Source organism: Protopterus annectens, chromosome 10.part0 (assembly GCF_019279795.1).
Source record: "Protopterus annectens isolate FY-2018-M chromosome 10.part0, PAN1.0, whole genome shotgun sequence".
In the NCBI taxonomy this organism is placed as follows: domain Eukaryota; kingdom Metazoa; phylum Chordata; order Ceratodontiformes; family Protopteridae; genus Protopterus; species Protopterus annectens.
Genome location: NC_056744.1, coordinates 30461807 through 30486105, shown reverse-complemented (window position 1 = coordinate 30486105; position 24299 = coordinate 30461807). Strand labels below are relative to the sequence as shown.

At 41.9% G+C, this 24299-nt stretch overlaps 1 protein-coding gene across 1 annotated transcript in view; it reads right to left on the bottom strand.

The window, feature by feature from the left end:
• LOC122812920 (medium-chain acyl-CoA ligase ACSF2, mitochondrial-like) overlaps window positions 1–24299 on the bottom strand; it is a 910993-nt gene that overhangs the window by 76883 nt on the left and 809811 nt on the right. The window contains exon 13 of the mRNA XM_044084978.1: window positions 9395–9536. Within this exon, the coding sequence (XP_043940913.1) occupies window positions 9395–9536 (142 nt within the window). The remainder of the gene's footprint in view (window positions 1–9394; window positions 9537–24299) is intronic.

The following is a 24299-nucleotide window of genomic DNA, read 5'->3' as shown; positions in this document are numbered from 1 at the left end:
AAAGACAAAGAAACATAAAAACTTTAGATTATAACACCACAAACACATCTCATAGTTGAGACCTATATTAACTAACCTAACTATTACAAAGTCTATTCTAAACATTCCCTAGTAAACATTGCTGTTCATCTACATCTTAGATTAGTTATTGTTGAACTAAATCATATTAAAGGTAACAATTTCCCTTATTTATATAATGTAAGCTATCACTATCTTCTAATAACATAAACCAGTGTCTACATAATGTAAGATATAATTATCACCTCAGAGTAAAAATATATAGATTATATTATATGATATAAAGTTATAAAATATACTAAAATCCCCATATTTAACACTACACCCTACACCCTTTTAATTTAACATAAACGACAGGGTTTATATTAATAACTAACTAGCAGGTGTTTAAAGATGTTCCTATGTGCTTAAATTACTACAACAGTACATTACTTGTTGTTAAAATGTCTTTACTGGGCTTAAAACAAGTTCCTTTGGGTAGATGTTCCTATGTGCTTAAATTACTATAACAGTACATTACTTGTTGTTAAAATGTCTTTACTGGGCTTAAAACAAGTTCCTTTGGGTTTCCAAGCCTGGAAACATTGTAGAATACTCGCGATGGGGGACAGCTATTACAGCCGGACTTCTGGAAGTGCCACATCTAAATCTGCCCCCTCGGTAGCACTGAAGGTATTTCCTGTCTTCTCGTCGACAAAAACTCATAGAAGCCATAAAATGTCGGAAAATGACCGCAGGAAGCCGGGAACAGCAAAGAACAGCAACCCTATTACTCCAGAAGAGGCTTAAAGCATTCCAAGAGAAGACAAAGGATTACCAAAACCTCGAGCCACAGTAATCAGCAAATCCAACCTTAGGCAGCCTGACAATCCCAACGGAAATGCAGTTCAAGTCTCAGAAGCAGGTACACTCTTAAAAAACCTTCAGAAAAGTAGTTTTTGCTTCATTTTTCGCAGAAACAGAATATTTAGTCCCCTCTACTGTAAATGTTAATATATTAGGATATTTCGTCTGGAATTTAACTTGTTTATCAATAAGAAACCTACAGTAAGGAGATAAGGACTGTCTAGCTTGTCTGACTTGCAAAGGTAAATCTTGGGCCAGAGATATTTTATTTTTTCACATGATACATCCACCACATTTTTTTGCAGTTGTAAGAATTCTGCTAACATCCTGATAATTGAGTATTTTAACATATACAGGTCTTGGAGTATTAGAAGCTTGTAGTTCTCTCAGAGCTCTGTGTGCCCTTTCAATAATGATTTGTTGTACCATGTCAGAGTCACTTAAAAGCACTGAAAATATTTGTATTATAGATGGGATTAAGTCATTATATTGTACAGATTCGGGAATTCCTCTAATAATGATGTTATTCCTCCTGGATCTTGCTTCTAAGTCAGTAATTTTGCTTTGAATAGCCTGAATATCAGTCATGCATACTTTTTTTTGTTAGTAAAGATAGTTTGTCTTCATTTTCAGAAATCCGAGCTTCAGACTTTTCCATTCTTTCAAGTAATTGATTACAAGAATTTCCAAACGTTTGTATTTGGCTAGTTAATTCTTTCAGAGCTTCTTGAATGGGTAAATAAGGCAGTTCTGATGTCTTCCATATTTAGTACTTGATCTGATTTGGTTTTAGTCTCTGACTTTTGTTCTTGTTGTTTAGTAGTTTTTTGCCTCTTGGAGATCACATCTTTTTCCCGTGACCGAATATCTGAAAGTTTTGTTTTAGTAGTAGTTATGTCCATATTCTTTTCCTCTTTCGACATCTTTTTCCAGCGCAAATGTTTACAGTGTATAGAGCACACTGTTTCTTTGTTAGATTCTCTTTTCAGAGCCAGCTAATCTATTATAATCCTGTTGAATAATGTATTATTTTCGGATTTTTTTCTTCCTACAGAGTAGTTAAATGAAGTTGCAGTTATTTTATCGAAGATTTAGTGTTAAAAAGTTCCTAGTATTAATTCCAGGTTTAGATTTTCTCAGGGTATATGCAGAGATGCAGTTCAGCAGTGTTCACAGAATGGCAGCCATCTTTGAATCTCAGGTCTTTTAGTTTTACCTTCAGGTCCACATCAGACACCTTTACTGAGCTTGCTCTCAGATCAAGTGAGAGAGAACTTAGAACTGTGCCATGTGTGTATGACATTTAACAGCCATGAAGGTCAGAGTGGCAGATTTATAGAACACTTTCCGAGATCCACCTAGAATTCTAATTTCCTGGGGCAGAACTAATTTGCCCACCTTCTTAAGCTCTACAAACATTATAGTTTTTCCACCACAGAATTCTTGTAAAGGTATTTTTGGGACTCTAACCCTGTAAAACCTGTCTGGTTTCTTAACAGGGGGATCGGATGTCTGATTCCTTGGAGGCTTTTGAGAGTACCCAAAACAGGAGGAATAGCCACATGTTTAAGACATTTAGGTCCTATAGCTTAAAGTGTCTTTCCTGTGCCTCTCATGACTCCTGTGTTTCCCATTTGAGGTTTTCTTGTTCTGCAATGAGTCTCTCCAAATGAGATTTCTTATGTGGGAAAAGTAGAGGAAATTTCTTTTGTCTGTAGCCTATGAGAAAAACATACGAGGAATAAACCAACCCTTTCTCTTCACTGACAGAAGATTCACTCCATTTCAAAAGATTAGTGCCTTTTCCTTCTACTAGAGGGGACTACAGAAAGTGAGCTCTGCACTTGGTTGCAAGATTTGTAAGGCTTGTAAAAACCCTTGAGTCAAAGTAATTAATTGTTCAGGAAGATCCTGGGATTAGAACCACCTAATGTATGGAATTGAGATATGTGCAGGGAGACTCATCCCGATTATTTATGTTTTACATTTTGATCCATTGTTGAGGGGTTGTCCACCTTAGTCCAAATAAAGGGACAGGATTGACAGACTTCCATCCATGGCCATCAGCACCACCCATTCTTGGATAGGAGGTAGCCCCATCCTCCCCTTCAGAAAAAAAAAATGAAGCAAACTCTGGCAATGGTCTCCTACTGAGACACGTATAGAAACTGAACTGTGCCATGTTCCTTTGGCATGATGGCCTCTAGAGGGACTTCTTCAGATGCCTCAGGAAAGTCAGATGTTTGGTAATAGAGCTGGAAGGGTACCTCACTATGCCTGTACCTTGGACTCATGTTGCATCATCATACAGTCATCATCTGCATTCCGTTTGGTCTTGTTTACATATAGACCGCTTCTTTTTATGAGGTACACTGGATGATGCCAAAGCTCAAGGATGCCATGGCAGATGTGGTGAAGGTACTGAGCCTCTTTTCTAAACAATTCTGTAAGGAATACTGCTTACTACGAAACTGTTTTGCAGCATAATCCTGACAAACAATACAATCCCTGAAGTTGAGCTCTTGGCCTGAACAGAAAATGTGGAACGTCTGCAGGGGAACTGCCTAACAAAGGCATCTACCTTTCTTAAGTCTGAAAAACCTTAATAAATGCCTGATATAATAACTAAAATTCTACTCTGAAGAGGCGGTAAAAACAGCAAAATATAATAAGCAAAGGAGGTAAAGTTCAGGACAGACAGGTATCCCACTCACCACTTCCAAAGCACACTGAACTTTGCAAGACTATGGACAGCAGCACTGCAGTTCATACAGTGCAAATGGTGTATGAACTGCAGTTTATACAGTGCAAATGGTAAGTTCTAATATGGCATGGATGGATACTGTTTTTGTTCAGTCTGTAAATCCTTTGAGCATCTATGACTAACACTGCACAGCTATTCTAGTTACTAGGTCCCCTACACAGCCAAACTTGCACCACAAAGGGAAGATCCCAGTCTATTACACTGAGTACTGCCTACTGTTTTCCTTTTTCTGTATCCTCTTCTGTGATTGAAAGCAGGGACACCAGCTGCCGGCAGGAAGGAGCCTACACTACAGCAGTGATTCGGCTATGTGAGCATCTGCTGACAGTTTGTTCTCCCAGATCTAGTGTTTTATCATAAGGAGCACTGTTGAGGTAATATTTATTCAGGATAAGAGTGCTATTTGAAAAAGTTGAGAAAAACAGAGGTCACTGAAAGCAACAAAAATACCACAGTACAAAAGAAACAGAGGGTTCAAATATTACCACACAATACAGGATGACAAAGTCTGGTGATTGTCATAACATGCCCTGTATGATTGCAGCAGTATACCTTGGTGTCTAGATCCAGTCATAACATGCCCTGGTATGACTGCAGCAGTATACCTTGGTGTCTAGATCCAGTCATAACATGCCCTGTATGATTGCAGCAGTATACCTTGGTGTCTAGATCCAGCCATAACATGCCCTGTATGATTGCAGCAGTATACCTTGGTGTCTAGATCCAGTCATAACATGCCCTGTATGATTGCAGCAGTATACCTTGGTGTCTAGATCCAGTCATAACATGCCCTGTATGATTGCAGCAGTATACCTTGGTGTCTAGATCCAGCCATAACATGCCCTGTATGATTGCAGCAGTATACCTTGGTGTCTAGATCCAGCCATAACATGCCCTGTATGATTGCAGCAGTATACCTTGGTGTCTAGATCCAGTCATAACATGCCCTGTATGATTGCAGCAGTATACCTTGGTGTCTAGATCCAGTCATAACATGCCCTGTATGATTGCAGCAGTATACCTTGGTGTCTAGATCCAGTCATAACATGCCCTGTATGATTGCAGCAGTATACCTTGGTGTCTAGATCCAGTCATAACATGCCCTGGTATGACTGCAGCAGTATACCTTGGTGTCTAGATCCAGTCATAACATGCCCTGTATGATTGCAGCAGTATACCTTGGTGTCTAGATCCAGCCATAACATCTCCTGGTATGACTGCAGCAGTATACCTTGGTGTCTAGATCCAGCCATAACATGCCCTGTATGATTGCAGCAGTATACCTTGGTGTCTAGATCCAGCCATAACATGCCCTGTATGATTGCAGCAGTATACCTTGGTGTCTAGATCCAGTCATAACATGCCCTGTATGATTGCAGCAGTATACCTTGGTGTCTAGATCCAGTCATAACATGCCCTGTATGATTGCAGCAGTATACCTTGGTGTCTAGATCCAGTCATAACATGCCCTGTATGATTGCAGCAGTATACCTTGGTGTCTAGATCCAGTCATAACATGCCCTGTATGATTGCAGCAGTATACCTTGGTGTCTAGATCCAGTCATAACATGCCCTGTATGATTGCAGCAGTATACCTTGGTGTCTAGATCCAGTCATAACATGCAGTGTATGATTGCAGCAGTATACCTTGGTGTGTAGATCCAGTCATAACATGCCCTGTATGACTGCAGCAGTATACCTTGGTGTGTAGATCCAGCCATAACATGCCCTGGTATGACTGCAGCAGTATACCTTGGTGTGTAGATCCAGCCATAACATGCCCTGGTATGACTGCAGCAGTATACCTTGGTGTGTAGATCCAGTCATAACATGCCCTGTATGACTGCAGCAGTATACCTTGGTGTCTAGATCCAGTCATAACATGCCCTGTATGACTGCAGCAGTATACCTTGGTGTCTAGATCCAGTCATAACATGCCCTGTATGATTGCAGCAGTATACCTTGGTGTCTAGATCCAGTCATAACATGCCCTGTATGATTGCAGCAGTATACCTTGGTGTGTAGATCCAGTCATAACATGCAGTGTATGATTGCAGCAGTATACCTTGGTGTGTAGATCCAGTCATAACATGCCCTGTATGACTGCAGCAGTATACCTTGGTGTGTAGATCCAGCCATAACATGCCCTGGTATGACTGCAGCAGTATACCTTGGTGTGTAGATCCAGCCATAACATGCCCTGGTATGACTGCAGCAGTATACCTTGGTGTGTAGATCCAGTCATAACATGCCCTGTATGACTGCAGCAGTATACCTTGATGTCTAGATCCAGTCATAACATGCCCTGGTATGACTGCAGCAGTATACCTTGGTGTGTAGATCCAGCCATAACATGCCCTGGTATGACTGCAGCAGTATACCTTGGTGTGTAGATCCAGTCATAACATGCCCTGTATGACTGCAGCAGTATACCTTGGTGTGTAGATCCAGCCATAACATGCCCTGGTATGACTGCAGCAGTATACCTTGGTGTCTAGATCCAGCCATAACATGCCCTGTATGACTGCAGCAGTATACCTTGGTGTGTAGATCCAGCCATAACATGCCCTGGTATGACTGCAGCAGTATACCTTGGTGTGTAGATCTAGTCATAACATGCCCTGTATGACTGCAGCAGTATACCTTGGTGTCTAGATCCAGCCATAACATGCCCTGTATGACTGCAGCAGTATACCTTGGTGTGTAGATCCAGCCATAACATGCCCTGTATGACTGCAGCAGTATACCTTGGTGTCTAGATCCAGCCATAACATGCCCTGGTATGACTGCAGCAGTATACCTTGGTGTGTAGATCCAGCCATAACATGCCCTGGTATGACTGCAGCAGTATACCTTGGTGTGTAGATCCAGTCATAACATGCCCTGTATGACTGCAGCAGTATACCTTGGTGTGTAGATCCAGTCATAACATGCCCTGTATGATTGCAGCAGTATACCTTGGTGTGTAGATCCAGTCATAACATGCCCTGGTATGACTGCAACAGTATACCTTGGTGTCTAGATCCAGTCATAACATGCCCTGTATGATTGCAGCAGTATACCTTGGTGTCTAGATCCAGTCATAACATGCCCTGGTATGACTGCAGCAGTATACCTTGGTGTGTAGATCCAGTCATAACATGCCCTGTATGACTGCAGCAGTATACCTTGGTGTGTAGATCCAGCCATAACATGCCCTGGTATGACTGCAGCAGTATACCTTGGTGTGTAGATCCAGTCATAACATGCCCTGTATGATTGCAGCAGTATACCTTGGTGTGTAGATCCAGTCATAACATGCCCTGTATGACTGCAGCAGTATACCTTGGTGTCTAGATCCAGTCATAACATGCCCTGGTATGACTGCAGCAGTATACCTTGGTGTCTAGATCCAGTCATAACATGCCCTGGTATGACTGCAGCAGTATACATTGGTGTGTAGATCCAGCCATAACATGCCCTGGTATGACTGCAGCAGTATACCTTGGTGTGTAGATCCAGCCATAACATGCCCTGGTATGACTGCAGCAGTATACCTTGGTGTGTAGATCCAGCCATAACATGCCCTGGTATGACTGCAGCAGTATATCTTGGTGTGTAGATCCAGTCATAACATGCCCTGTATGACTGCAGCAGTATATCTTGGTGTCTAGATCCAGCCATAACATGCCCTGGTATGACTGCAGCAGTATACCTTGTTGTGTAGATCCAGTCATAACATGCAGTGTATGATTGCAGCAGTATACCTTGGTGTCTAGATCCAGTCATAACATGCCCTGTATGATTGCAGCAGTATACCTTGGTGTGTAGATGCAGCCATAACATGCCCTGGGATGACTGCAGCAGTATACCTTGGTGTGTAGATCCAGCCATACTGCTCAACTGTCTCAGGTTTTGCATTACTTTTGCCCTGTCCCTGAAAATTTTAAATTCTCTGGTAAATCACTGAGAATTACATTCCATCAATGCCAGTTAACTGAATTTCATACTTTTTATTGTTCAGAAAATACAAGTTGATACAAAAGTTGTTCTACTAACGTAAATGAATTGGAGTACTATTTGAAAACTGTCTCTGTGCGGCCTTCCCCCATTATTTTTGTTTGCCTAGAATTCTTGAGCAAAGAATCTGAGAAGTATGAATACAGCTTAAAAAGATAAAAAAAGCTGTGTGCATAGTTTCAGCCAGCTACCTCACAAATACCCAGAAAAGGTATAGTCCAGAATGAGGCTGTCAGTTCGTGATGCGGATGGATAACCACTCAGATGGTTCGCTTGGAAACTGTCCTCCTTTCTTTTTGTCAGTTTATCTGTCTACCTAAAATCCATTGTTCTAGATGCATAGTATTTGATCTGTCGGAGAACATTCAGCAAGTGCAATATCCTGTCTTCATTATGCAGATATGGGTAGAAAACAAATGGCTGAATAACTTACCTGAGGGCTAACTTAGGGAATATAAGGAAGGGCTGGTATTAAGCTTCACGCTGTTCTTATGGAATGCTGTGGAAGATCTCTGTAGATATAAAAGCCACTAATTCAGTGATCCTTTTCAAGTAATGTTAACAGTTACAAACAAGGCTTTCCAGAACTCTGTCTGCATTCCACTGAGGTACTTCATTTAAAGGAGGCTAGGGGTAATTTTTCCATTCATGAAAATATTTTATGGAGGTGGTACTGGTTTCCTGAGAGGTTTGAGGTACAATACCCATATGAGGAAATGGTTGACTGAACAGGAGGAGAACAAGAATACAGCAGTGACAGAAAGGTGTGCATGGACAAAGGCATACACATTTAACTAAATACAAAACCTGTCCCTCTGCAGAGACAGATCTAGTGTCAGAGAGCCGTAAAACCCCGAATATGACTGAGGTCACCTGGGATTTATTAGCAGCTCGTGCGACTGATGGAGTAAGCAGAAAAGGATGGCTATGCCCATCCCAGAGATGACACACCACTCACAGTGTTGTGATGTCTTATAAGCAGCATTACTGCTTGGTATTCCATGGTCACAAACAATGTCAGACATTTCTGCATAAATGTGCATTACCAGTGAAATATGCTAGCTCTCAAGGGACAATTCCCCTCCTTCACTGCTGTCCCGAATATATGGACAGTTCTAGAGGTGACATTCTTAAAAGGACCAGACTACCAGCAGTACAGAGAAAATCATGCATTATGGAACAAAGCACCTCAACATGCACAGACTGTGGAACAAAGCAGGACATAGAACATTAAAGATCTTCAAATGCGCCAAAAGAAGAAAAAAAAAAGGCACAGTAGATTCATACCCTTTGCAAAACTGTGTTAGCAGAAAGATGGCATCTGGCAAGAGTGGACGCAAATGTCACAATGTTTTTAAGTAGTCCAGTATGCCTGTAAGGCATCAGCATAACAGAGTCGTGTGACCCTCAGACTTTAGTCTTCAGTAAACTTGAAGTGCAAGTATCTTGTGTGCGTATGCATCTTACAGAGCCATCGAACTGTACCTTTTAACTTATGGCATCACACAAGATAAAGGTAAAAGAATCATCAGGACATATTTCATAATGGAGAAGTAGATGACCAACAGCTAAACAGTGAAGACGGCTTAAAAAACTGTCAGTTATATGAAAAGATATACATGACACAATGAAAATGTTGATACAAAACAGAAAAACAACAGGAGTTTTCCCAAACACATTTTCTATGCATTATTACTCGTATTGTAGTTGATACATTACTGTATAATTTGTCACAAAGCCAGTGGATATTTCGCTATCATACTGTACCTGTGCCTCCAGGATCTTGGGGTGGGTGTGCAGGAACTGTTCAATCTCTGCAGGATAAATGTTCTCCCCTCCACGAATGATCAAATCTTTGCAGCGGCCCACAATTTTGACATAGCCATACTCATCCATGGAAGCCAGGTCTCTGTAAAATGTTTTTTTTAATTCAAGTCAGCCAGATTAACTTTTCCCACAGGAAAATTTGAAAAAGTTGAGAAAAACAGGAGGTTATCGAAAGCAACAGCAAAAATACCACAGCACAAAAGATACTTAGTAGAGGGTTCAAACATTACCACGCAATACAGGATGACAAAGTCTGCTATATTCATCAGAAACGTATGCACAAGTTACTGTTGCAAAGTACATCACAGAACATATAACAGCAGGCAAAGCATCCCATGTCACAAGAGCAGATATACATATGTGGTTAGACTAACCAACCTCATGTTACAGAAGTTGTGCATGTGGCAAGATTTAGCAAGGCCTTAACTCTAGGAGCTGCACACACAGTACAGCATATCTAAACAGCACAAATTTGAGTACCCATACAATAAGAGCATAGATGATCAAAAGCTTCAAATATAGTACAATTAACATAGCTTACTCAACGGCACCTGTTCTACTAGGCCGAGATAAGCCATGTAAGTGGTACATTACTTAGAGACACTGGATACAGACAGCCAATATCACATTAAGGAAGTAGAACACACATTTTAGAAGGTTGTCAAATGCAGCAGGAAAGACAAGTGACCTATCCTAGAGTATAGAAGAGATGCACATCTACTGATTGTGGAAGTTTCCATAATTGTATTGTAACAGTAGGCCACAGCAGGCCCGCTTACTACTACAGCTGCAGAAGAGATCTATAGTGTACAATTAAGTCACATAAAAATATACGTATTTAAGGTAAGGTGCATTTACTGATGCTTTTCTTTATTTCAACTGATAGTTTCACAAGTAAAGCACATGCAGCATTTTTCAGTGGTCAACCAAAAATAACCACTAATGCACTTAAAGGGAAAACCAGGAATGGCGTGATGTAAAGAATCACAGAATGTAACAATAATCCATGCAGACACTAAAAATACTTACAAGGCATATAATCATAACAAAAGTTGACTTAATACATAGTCAAATCAACAGTGCTGAGTGAAATTGTTGAAAAACCCATAAACCATAATTATAAATGCAAAGTGGAAGAAAGATACCCAGAGTGTTCATGTTATCTTTTTCCATCTATCCTTTGCTGATTGATGGCTTCCTTTCACTGGAGTCATCCCTAGGTGGTATTCACACCACTAAGGGAGATTTAGCCAGAGCATCGGGACTTTACTCTACTCTTTTTGATATGTGACACAGGATCTTTTGCATCCACCAGAGCTACTACAAATGCAAGCAGATAGACCTTTGGTTTAACATCTCATATGAAGGACAGCAGATTCAGGAATGCAACAGCCTGTAATGCTCCACTGTAGTGTCAGTAATTCTGAATATTAATCAGTTATCTGCAGTTGGAATAGAACTCGCATCCTTCTGGTCTTCCAGCACCAAAAGTGAATATGTAACCTGTTGAGCCACTGACATGAGGAAGTAGTGAACAGCACCACTTTCCCCAGACTATAACAGAGAGAAATTATGGTAAGTAAATGATCAGAAAGGAGAACTCCAGATAAACAGGAATATACAGAGAATTTACAGAAGAGGCAAGGGGAAAACTCAAAGAAAAATAGGGGAGCAATGAGCACAAATTAACTATGGGTGAAAAAAATAGGAGCAGACATCAGAATTATTTTTCTAGTTCTATTTAAAAGTACTGGAAAAGTTACTTTTACACACCTGTCCAATTCTGCACATGTCTGTTCAAGGATTGAAGGGGTTTATGCATGCAAAGGCTGCAGTTATAGGATGTTACTCATGCAAGTGATTCCTCTGCTGGTCCCCGCTATTCTTTACAATTAGATTTCTCCCTTCTAGTGCTTTTCCTCTACTGGAAAGTCTCTGGGAGAAGCAGTGGCTCAAAGGCATGCTCTCTCCTTCACAGCCTCCCCAAGGAATATGTTTTGTCTTATAAACCCTCCTGCTCCTTGTGTGGGTCTCGGAGATCTGGATCACTAATTACACTCAGGTTATCACCAGTGCAAGCCAGCACCCAGCTACTGCAGACAAGCACACGTGTAAAGAAATATGCTTCCTAGGATGCTGGTGCAAGCATTCTTGTTTCCCCATCAAAAGACTACTGTCCGACTCGTAAGGGAATGCCAGAGGAACCAGTGAAGGCCTGAAATTGGGAGGCTGACAGACAGCATTCACCCTAGCGAGGCAATATGATATTTTAACACAGAAGGGTTATACCATGTTGACGGCAAGGAGTTAGCTACTGACATGAAATAGAAGGTGTATCTAATTGGTGCCTCAGCAGCACCACCTAAAGGCACTGAAGGGTATAGGAAAACAAGCAGTAACAAGCTTGGGCCTAGCACTGGGCACACAGCACTACTTTGGGGCATCAGAGTACATTAGGATATACAAAAATGATGGGCAAGATTTTATTCAAGCAGCAGCTGAATACTACTGAAGGTGATAGAGGGTCCAATAAAACAATAATAACATGTGTTAAAGTGACTTGGTCATGTTCCAGTGTAAAGGAGATTAGGTACAACATTAATATGCTTTCCTCAGCATATGGGGTCAGAGTAAATTATGTAAAAAAAAGTGAGTGACTCAATTGTAACAGGTGAGTTACATGCTGAATCATCATTCCAGGCAAACTGCTGTACCCTTCGTTTCAAGAAACACCCATAAGAAGGCAACATAACGCATTAGTAGGATCATTTGAGATAGGAACTGGGAACTGAATTATAAACTGAAGTTCTACTGAAATAATTGAATGTCTTATAAACACATTTCTGCTGGAAATCACATCTGTTCTCAGAGGCTGGTACCTGCAAAAGTCAGTCCTTCAAACCAATGACAAGAGCTGTCATCTTTACTTTTAAGCCATCACTTGAGAGTCCATTACGTAAGAAGCTCTTGACATATACGGTCATATTATACCACTATACTATATCATATTACATACCAAGTGTGAAATTCCAGCTAGGCACAGACCATTTGTACCAAATGTAAAAGGAGAAAATCACCATAAATAGTTACGTGATCATTGATATGGTACCATTGTCTACATCAGTTCAAATACACAGCATATATTTATTGTACTATGCAAATCAACCAATTAAGCTGCACCATATTTCAGAGCAACAACTGCCTATGAAACAGCAGAGGAAAAGAGAGGATGGTAAAAACTACTGAGCAGACAAGGAGCTTTATCTGCAAATCCAATAGTCTGGTAGAAATACACCTGCACCCCCACCCCCACTCCCACATGCAATGCATTTTCTACTGCATGTCTCAAAACAAAAACTTGCTTGAGATCTATAAGCCAAAAAAAAAGTATGGAACAAAGTCTATACTCACACTGCAAAGCTAAACAATGGAATGCTATCCCAAATTCAATCAGTACTATAAAAAGCCTCAATGTATTTAAGCCACTCTCAAAGGATTGCTAACTCATGGCTATGCATATGCACCTCACCTGTATGATCAACAAATACTTCACATTCATACCAACCACTCATAATACTTTCTATTTGTACCTTTTAACACCTGCCCTCTCCTCATTCTTAGGAGGGACTTGTATATTATTTTATTAACTAGCATCATAGAATACACTTCTAATTTTGTATATACTGATTGTCATATTTGTCATTTTTATTTTTCTCGTAATACTTCACTGGTATCTTTTCATTCCTCTTTAGAGGAAAACAGCTTCTGTACTTACTTTCCTCACTTGCTTAGAGAAAAACAGCTCTTATACTCACTTTCCTCACTTGTGTAGAGGAAGGTAGTTTTTTATTCAGGCATGTCTAAGGGTCAGCTCCGAGTGTTCTCTCCTGTCCAGCTGATGAACCTGGACATCTTGGGGCAATGTAGCAATTGTCTCATGTACACAGACAACCCTCTCCTCCTACCACCCAACACCCAACCGATGAGAGATGCACTTCTCTAGCTAAACTGCAGGTAAAGCTCTCTCCAACCAAGACTGAACTTGACAGTCAAGAGGAGAAGGTAAACACTTACACCACACACCTCACTCATCACATAGTCCCACTAAACCTACACCAACAAAACCCATAAATAGAAGCACAAAAACATTTGCAGAGGCTCGCAATAATAATCTGCTCAAGCAACAGAGACCTACAAAGCAGAAACGCAAGCAAACTCCACCCCCAACACAACCCAAATGACACATAGCCCACAGACTCAGTGTGCCAATAAACCACAGCCCATAAGGCAAAACAGCGTACCCAACACACTAGTCATAGGTGACTATAGTCAGGCACACTGATGTCCCACTCACCAGGCTAAACTAGGAGAAGGTTACTGTCAGCTACCTGTCGGGTGCCAGGATCTGCCACATAATACACACACTCAGGTCACTCCACAACAAGTACAAATATGACTCTGTCACTGTCCATGTTGGTGTGAATGACCTGAGACTTACCTCCCTGGACTACATGAAAAGAGACATGGAGGAGCTCTCCGATCTTGTAGCCCAGGCATGTATGACCCTAGCCCTGAGTAGCATCCTGCCATCACCCAGAATGATACCACAGTACAAGGACAAAATATTTGCCTTCAACAACTGGCTAAGCTTCTGGTGTCATTCTAAGGGGATCCAGTATCTGCCTGGGACGACATGGTCAACAGACCACGATGCTTTGCCAGAGATGGCCTGCACCCGTCACCCCTGGGATTCTGGATACTGGCTAAAGGGTCTTGCCTCCCCTATAGTGCTTTTTTAAATCACCACTGTAACAGGCAAGCAAAAACTGAGGGCAATGCTAGAAGTCCAAATCTAAAAATGCACTCACTCGAGGCACTCCTTAAAATGGATAACTAGATATCTGTGCAGTGACTGAGACCTGGTTCAATGCTCTAGAGAGCACCCCTGCATTACCAGGCTATAACTTGTATAACACTTTTCGGCCATCTAACCTGGACCAGAACACCAAAGGCGGAGGTGTGTCCAAATTCATTAAGGATATCCACACCTCCAGGCTAGTTGCTCAGCATAATGCATCTGAAGTTATCCAGTGCAACTAACTCTGGGCAAAACTGCAATCGAAATTGTGGCTTGCTACAGATTCCCCACCATGCCTCAGGATTCCCACTCCTCTTTTCTTGATATACTAGAAAATATTATGGCTCAACCAAACACCCTAATAATGGGTGATTTCAACTACCCCACCATTAACTGGGAAAACTACTCATGTACCAACACCTTCGCTCAACTCTTTCTGGAATCCATAAATTCCAATGTCCCTGGATCAACTTATCCACACCCCCACCAGGGGCAACAATATCCTAGACCTAGTCATTACAAACATGAGTGACCGGTGTTCCACACCTGAAATCAACTCCTCGTTGGTCAGATAAGACCATAAGCTAATCACACTAGATATCCGCATCCTACCCCCACCCACCATTAAGGAAACCACAGTAAAAAATTTCTCCAAAGTCAACTTCATGCTTCTTAATACAGAAATGGCAAACTTCATTAAACCCATGCAGATGGACAATACAGTTATGACTGCTGACTCCTACACAAATGCACTCTAAGCACTTACACGAGTGCATAGATCGTGCTATCCCAAACAGAACCAAGATGCTTATCCTACAAAAAAAGGAAGCCAATCTGGTGGTCCCCTGCCATAAACAAACTCTACAACAGAAGGAAGAAACTGTTGCAAGAGAGTAAAATCCCATGAGTGGAGAAGCTCCCTGGTCAGCCTCAGTAAAAAGCTGAGATCCCTTATAAGATCCTCCAAAGCTAGCTATGAAAACAAAATTGCCACCGATTCTAAGGACAACCACAAAACTTTTGACCCAATCCCCCACTCAGGCATAGTAAAAAGGCTACATAACCTAGAAATAAACTATGTCACCCACTGGACTGCCAAGTTGCTCACAGATAGACACAGGAAATCAAAATATGAGAATTTACCTCCATAAAGAGTAAAGTTACCAGTGGATTCATCCAGGAACTATCGCCCTATTAGCCTGACGAGCTATGTCAAGAATCACAATGGCAACACCCAGATCTACTCAGAGTTACAGCACAACGTCAAATTACAGAACCAATGGACATTGCCAAGATCCTGGCAGATAAGTTCAGTGCTAACTTTACCCCCCTCTCACTGCCTAAATGGTCCATATCTATACAGGAAGAATGCAGAGTCCCTGTAGTCACATCTATGCAGGTAAAAGCTGCACTCTCTAAAACCAAAAACACAGCATCCATGGGAACGGAGAACATCCCAGGCTGCGTTTTACACAAACTTCAGAACGAACTGGCTCCCCACTAAGCACCATGTTCAATCATAGTCTCACGTCAGGCTTTGTGCCCACTGAATGGCGCACAGCAACAGTTATCCCATTCCACAAAGGGGGAGCCACCACTGATCCTGGGAACTATCGCCCTATTAGCCTGACGAGCCTGGTCTACAAGGCCATGGAACATATCATCATGGAACTCAAAGACTTTGGTAACCTCCAAAACTCTGGACCCCACCCAGTTTGGGTTTGTGAAAGGCAGATCATGCCTTCTGAACCTGATCGACTTCTTTGAACCAGTCACCAAAGCCGCAGATGAGGGTAAGGTGGTTAACACAGCCAATCTTGACCTTGCCAAGGCTTTCAACACCATCCCCCATTTTGGAATTATAGCTAAACTCACTAAACTAGGTATAAAATCCCTATGTCACAAGATGGGTTGCCAACTGGCTCACTGACAGAACCCACACTTTAAAAGTTGCAGACTCCAAATTGGACTTCAAACCAGTGACAAGTGGAGTACCACAGGGTTCAGTCCTGGGACCTCTCCTGTTTGATATATACTTCTCTGAAGTACAGGCTAACACAGAAGGCCTCTGGCTAATGAAGTTCACTGATGATTGCAAACTAGGAGCCATAGTAGAGTCCCCAAATGATTGGGACATTCTACAGAAAGGCCTCACTGAGACAGATGCCTGTGTCAGAGGCATGGCCTCAAGCTCAATGCCAAAAAGTGCAAAGTCATCCCCTTTGGTAAAAACTCTGTACCCATGAACTACCATATAAATGGCAGTCTAACACCGAATGTGTGATAAGAGACCTTGGGACCCAGGTGGACAGTAGTCTCTCCTTTGATAATCACATCTCCACAGTAGTCAGGAAATCCTTCTATGTGGCATGCCATCACAAAAGGGTTCTCATCCAGGAAAAAAAAAGAGGTCATTGTTCCCTTCTCCTCGGCACTCATTGGACCCATTACTGTGTGCAACTCCCCTTTTGGAATGCATCTCACAAGACATCTGCAGCAGTTGGAAAGGCCACATAAAGAGGATTACTGGCCTCAGATGCCCTACACTGACCATCTCAAAAAGCTCCAGCTGTACTCTGTAGCATATCGCCTACTCAGAGGAGATCTCTGCCTAACATATAAAGCTATGTTAAACCCAGAGCTGTTGGACTTGCTACACCTAAAGAAATCCCAATCCCTCAGAGCTACACGCTCCAGGGACCTAAACCTTGTCACCATAATAAACAGGACATGCTGGAGAGACAGATTCCTGTTCCAGAGACTTCCTATACTCTGGAACAAGCTACCCATCTATGTCAAGCAAAGTTCTTCATTAGCACTCAAGAAAAATCTTGATGAGACCAGATGGAAGGGGAGCAAGGCTAGGTGTATCAGAGGTGGGTTCAAATTGTTTTATCATGGTGTGGATGGGAGGAGAAATGGCGTAGGGGTTATCCTGAAGGAACAGCATGCTAAGAGTGTTTTGGAGGTGAAAAGAGTTTCGGATAGAGTGATGTTTATGAAGCCGGAAATTGATGGTGTAATGAAGAATGTTGTTAGTGCATATGCTCCACAAGTTGGGTGTGCGATGGGATGAGAAAGAAAAATTTGGGATTTGGAGTGAGTTGGATGAAGTGGTGACGACTGTACCCAAGGATGAGAGAGTGGCGATTGGAGCAGATTTCAATGGGCATGTTGGTGAAGGGAACAGAGGGGATGAGGAAGTGATTGGTAGGTATGGTGTTAAGCAAAGGAATGCAGATGGTAGTGGATTTTGCGAAAAGGATAGACATGGCTGTGGTGAATACGTATTTTAACAAGAGGTAGGAGCATAGGGTGACATACAAGAGTGGCGGAAGATGCACACAGGTGGATTATATCTTATGTAGAAGGGCCAGTCTAAAGGAAATTGGAGACAGTAAAGTGGTGGCAGGGGAAAGTGTAGTTAGGCAGCATATGTTGGTGGCTTGTAGGATGACACTGGTGATCAAGAGGAGGAGGAGGAGTGTGAGGTCAGCACCAAGGATCAAATGGTGGAAATTGAAAAAGGGCAATTGTGAGGTGGAGTTCAGGAAAGAGTTAAGACAGGCACTGGGTGGCAGTGCAGAGTTACCGAATAGCTGGGTAACTACAGCAGAGCTAGTAAGAGAGAAGGCTAGAAAGGTACTTGGTATGACATCTGGACAGAGGAAGGACAACAAGGAGACATGGTGGTGGAATGAGGAAGTACAGGAGAGTATGCAGAGAAAGAGGCTGGCGAAGAAGAAGTGGGATTGTCAGAGAGATGAAGAACATAGACAGGAGTATAAGGAGATTAAGGTGCATGGCAACAAGAGAGGTGGTGAAGGCTAAGGATAAGGCGTATGAAGAGTTGTGTGAAAGGTTGGACACTAAGGAGGGAGAAAAGGACCTGTACTGAATGGCTAGACAGAGGGCCCGAGCTAGTAAAGATGTGCAGCAGGTAAGGGTGATACAGGATAATGAGGGAAATATACTCAAGCGAGGAGAGTGTGTTGAACAGATGGAAAGAGTACTTTGAGGGGCTGATGAATGAAGAGAATGAGAGGGAGAGAAGGTTGGATGATGTGCGGATAGTGAATCATGAAATGCAGTGGATTAGCAAGGAGGAAGTAAGGATAGCTATGAGGAGGATGAAGAATGGCAAGGCTGTTGGTCCAGATGACATACCTGTGGAAGCATGGAGGTGTTTAGGTGAAATGGCAAAGGAGTTTTTAACTAGATTGTTTAATGAAATATTGGAAAGTGAGAGGATGCCTGAGGAATGGAGAAAGTGTTTTGGTACCAATTTTTAAGAACAAGGGTGATGTGCAGAGAACTACAGAGGGATTAAAATGATCAGTCACAGCATGACGTTATGGGAAAGAGTAGTGGAAGCTAGGTTAAGAAGGAAGGTGATTAGTGATCAGCAGTATGGTTTCATGCCAGGAAAAAGCACTACAGATGCAATGTTTGCTCTGAGAGTGTTGGAGAAGTACAGAGAAGGTCAGAAGGAGATGCATTGTGTCTTTGTGGACTTAGAGAAAGCATATGACAGGGTGCCTAGAGAGGAGTTGTGGTATTGTATGAGGAAGTCGGGAGTGTCAGAGAAGTATGTTAAGAGTAGTACAGGATATGTACAAGGGTAGTATGACAGCGGTGAGGTCTGTGGTGGGAGTGACAGATGCGTTTAAAGTGGAGGTGGGATTACATCAAGGATCAGCTCTGAGCCCTTTCTCATTTGCAATGGTGATGGATAGGTTGACAGACGAGATCAGACAGGAGTCCCCGTGGACAATGATGTTTGCAGATGACATTGTGATCTGTAGTGAGAGTAGGGAACAGGTGGAGGAGACCCTGCAGAGATGGAGATATGCTCTAGAGAGAAGAGGAATGAAGGTCAGCAGGACTAAGAAAGAATATATGTGTGTGAATGAGAGGGAGGATAGAGGAATAGTGAGGATGCAAGGAGTAGAGGTGGCAAAAGTGGATGAATTTAAATACCTGGGGTCAATAGTTCAGAGTAATGGTGAGTGTAGAAGAGAGGTGAGGAAGAGAGTACAGACAGGATGGAGTGGGTGGAGAAGAGTGTCAGAAGTGATTTGTGACAGACGAGTACCAGTAAGAGTGAAAGGGAAGGTCTACAAGAGGCTAGTGAGACCAGCTATGTTACATGGGTTGGAGACAGTGGCATTGACAAAAAGGCAGGAGTCAGACCTGAACATGGCAGAGTTAAAGATGTTAAGATTTGCACTGGCTGCGACGGGGGTGGATAGGATTAGGAATAAGTATATTAAAGGGTCAGCCCAGGTTAGAAAGTTTGGAGACAAAGCCAGAGAGGCAAGATTACATTGATTTGGACATGTGCTGAGGAGGGATGCAGAGTATATTGGGGAAAAGATGCTAAGGATGAAGCTGCCAGGTAACAGGAAAAGAGGAAGGCCTAAGATAAGGTTTATGGATGTGGTGAGAGGACATGCAGGTGGTTGGTGTGACAGAGCAAGATGCAGAGGACAGGAAGAAATGGAAACAGATGATCCGCTGTGACGAGCCCTAACAGGAGCAGCCAAAAGAAGAAGCAGTTGTCCTTAGCCTGGGTTGCAATTTTTCGCTCATACCTGGCTTGTGGTTGATTTGATCAGGGTCCAGAGTTTCCTGTTAAGTTTAGCAAGAGCATTTTTGCACCTTGAAAATACAGAATCACATTTATTTTTAAAGTGCAATGAGCTTTCTTTTGCTGTAGAGCTTGTCTATACCTGGGTTCCACCATACAGGTTTATTTTTTTTTTTAATCTGGAATTGTATTTACTTCAGAGGGGAACAGCTGCATAATTCATATGTAGACATAATAAGGCAGTAAACGATTCTGCATAAGAAGTCAGGTCAAACAATTAGAAGGGGATTCTGAATTTAGCCAGGTCACTCAGTTTCAGTATATTGGCCTTCACATGGCCTCTGAATACCAAGATATTGTAGGATACTTCTAGCTTCAGTGTTAATATAAATGTGAGTGATTTGTGTTACAATTTGATCATGAAAGGGGTTACAACTGATGGGAGGACCAAGTCCAGGATTTTATTACTTCTGTTTGGAATGTACACTAATTGGTTCAGAAAATTTGTATTGCCAAAGTGCAGAAATCACTGTCTATGCATGTTAGAGGATTGTATGTGGTTCCCTTAATGCATAGGGACTTTATACTAGTTAGATACGAGTTATGGGCTGAAGAAAGAAAAACAAACGAACTGAAGATGGCAAGGTCTGCTCCTCCTTTCAGTGGCATGCCCAACTAACATCTCTGGGAAAGGAAGGAGTTCCACTGGCACAGACTCGACATTCAACAAGCTCTAAAAGTCAGATGAAGAGGGCATATAACTGCTTAGTTATTTCACATGGATAAATGCTCCACTAATGGAGTGATCCCTCAGGATGAGCATCCCAGGAGAATTACGAATTAAAGGAATAAAGGGATCAGGTTGTTAATGCCGTTATCTATGCCTTAGATGGGATGACTCTGTATATATTCTCATCCTTCTCCTTGTAAGCATTTATAAAAGGTAATAAAAGTAAAAACACACATATTCCAATTGCTACTCTATGGCTGAGACAGCCACAGTTCTCTCAGTTGGTCAAGAGAGACAAGGACGGAATGTTACTGCTGTCAGAGTTATACGCCTCTCTTATTCACCAACATAGGTAAGTAGTGTGTACCCAAATCTACAAATTACAGCACCAGCAGCATGGATACTTTCAGCCTAATGTTTTTCAAGGACCACTTCTGTAAGAAAATACTGTGCATTATACAGGAGGACAGGAAAGCAAGCATGAAAAAATCTTAACTGCCCAAATGGAAAATGTTTGGTATAATTCTAAGGGAACTCCAGGCATTGCTGCTACAGAACAGGCAGTCTTACAGTCTGTTGCAGAATTATTCCACGGGGGCTATCCACAGCCAGTGTTTGTCTCATTGGCAAAACATTTGGGAAAAAATCACCCATTCACAAATCCTTGACCATAGTAGCTAGCTTTGGATACTAAAGTTTCAACATGGATTCAGTAGTGAATTTGACACTACCATTATCATCTGTGAAGTCAGAGATTCACAAAAATACTAATGGAGTCTTGACCAGGTAAGGTCTTTTGAGATATGCCCACTCACTTTTGAATCCATCTTTTTCCCTCAATACACAAACAAGAACAACTTTGTTACAGGGTATCATTGGTTCTGGAACTAGCTGTCAAACAGATCCTGTAAGGTTTGGTCTGGTGATTCGCCCTTTGAAATGGGATATTTTGCTTGTAGAGTTACTCAAAGATCAATCTTGGGACCACTTATTATTCCTAAATGATCTGAAAAGTTTAGTTATGTTATGTCCTTATCATAAACGTAGATGTTCAAGAACATTCACCACTGTAGTTCTAGAACATTCACCACTGTAGTTCTGTTTCATGGCATTATCAAGCAGACTCTGTCCAACTTCCAGAGATGCACCCCCCCCCCCCAGTGGCTTCATAGGTTCATGGGTACTTAACAGGCTATTGATCCAACAGGATCTTAAGAACACTGGACTTGCATTCCCATTTTTTGCAGCCCTTATTTTCTGTATTTATACCTCAGAGGATTGGGATATTTACTTATCACTTTCCCCATCCTGCCAACCCACTGCATGTGCTTCTGAACTAGTGCTAAAGATGGCTCCCCAACATACTGAGCATAAAGCATTCAACTGCGAATTGGCCCTGGACAAATGAATTACCAGGCTCTCTTTCCACATAGCAAAAGTGTGCTAAAAACAGTGCCCCCAACTGCTGATGCCCCCCATACTGAGCACAAGCATTCGCACAAGCACTCACCTGCGAATCAGCCCTGAACAAGAGAATTACCAGCTTCTCTTTCCACATAGCAAAAGAGTGCTAAAGACAGTTCCCCCAACTGCCGATGCCCCCCCCCCCCATACTGAGCAGAAACATTCACCTGTGAATCGGCCCTGGACAAAAAAATTACCAGCCTCTCTTTCCACTTAGCAAAAGATTAATGTTTGCCTAATTAATGTTAACTCACCACCAGGGCTGGCAGTGGGAAAGTGTGTTCTTAGTGGTTAGCCTCCTCCACTTCCTACAGGCCATTGTTCATTACAACAGGACTCTTACTAAATTCCTCCCTTTATCCTCCCAAAACTCATTCCACTTATTACTATGTTTTTGTATATGGTAGATCTGCCTCAAAGGTATTTTAGGTATTGGCAGTCTTCAATAACCACAGACTAAGCGTTATTCCACATTTCTCCAGTCTCACCCATACTAGCCACCATTTCTGATAGTTTTTGTAGTCACTTACCTGCGCTGCTTACTACATATGTCACTGCCTGCGGCTACCTGTGTGCTATTTTACTACACACACTGGCCCAATGTGACCTATACGAGATATTAAAACCCCCCAAAAAGAGCTCCATTTTAAAATCACTTTCCCCATCCTGCTGACCACTTTCCCCATGCTGCTGACTCACTGCGTGTGCCTCTGAACTATAAGTGATTATGTTCAACAGTTTCAGCATTTAAATTTGCTACCCACTATTGTATATTTCATTGCAGTACTTTCGTTATGTTGAATACAGTATTTTGGTATCTGAATATTCTGTAATTGACTGCTCCTGTTGCTCATTACTGCTGTGTATGTTATGCTTGTAACTGCAGATTGCTGCTCAGACTGCTTTGCGCACTATTACTGACTATGACAATTGAGCTGTTTATACCTATTGTTAACTCAATTGTATGATTTTCTAATGCACACTCCCCAACAGTCTTCTCCAAGGGCCAGCAGCAGTTAGATATTCTTATCAGGACATGGTAATATATTTCCCCAAGGTAGTACATCTAACAAGTTACCCACCCATCTCCAGCTGTTCTTACAAATCTAAACAGGGCTTAATTGTTTAGCTCCTCAGGGTAACTAAATACAACTACAAGTGCTCACCTTTCCCGAACAGTTTAATCGATTTATAAAGCATGGTTCCGAATTCCTCTAAGGAGTCACATTTATCTGCTAAGCGACCACCGTCTGACTGCTGTTTGTAAAGATAAGCAGGGCACAGAAGAGACTTTGCAAAGCAGCTAGATTTTACTATAAACCGCTCCATTTACAGCCTTTTATAAATGCACGCCATTGCATGTGGCTAATGTAACACTGCATAGCTCTATCATAGACAATTTTGGCATCCTTGACTAGCTATACATGGTAATTTATGAAAAATACTTCCTCCTGATATGGCACACTCCATCTAAATTGTACACTAGCTATCAGAAATCCAGCTAGTTTAATCATTCCTACCAGTATCGAACCCATTAGCGCCATCTGGTGGCCATTCTGGTTTGATTACTATATTTAATTGCCCAGTTGAGCTGTACACCCCCCCCCGTCCTTGATATCAGTCTACAAACCCAACAGTATCATTCAAGAAACTCACAGAGCTATCCCCCTGAAATGTACTAACATTGCTTAGCAGATTTTAAATTTGTGTAGCTGTTTTTCTACTGTCTGTTGTCACCAATCACAGAACTTATTTCTTTCTTTTTGGCCACAGAGTGATAAAGTCGACACCCCCCCCCCCCCACACACACACACACACACACACTAAGCACAAGCATTCACTTACAAATCAGCCTTAGACAAGAGAATTACCAGCCTCTCTTTCCACTTAGCAAAAGTTTAATGTTTGCCTAATTAAATGTTAGCATACCACCAGGGTTGGCAGTGGGAAAGTGCATTCTTAGTAGGTATCCCCCTCCATTTCCTACAGGCTATTGTTCATTACAACAGGACTCTTACTAAATTCCTCCCTCTATCCCCCCAAAACTCATTCCACTTTTTACTACATTTTTGTATATGGCAGACCTGCCTCTTAAAGGTATTTTAGGTATTGGCAGTCTACAATAACCACAGACTAAGCATCATTCCACATTTCTCCAGTCTCACTCATACTAGCCATCATTTTTGATTGTTTTTGTAGTCAC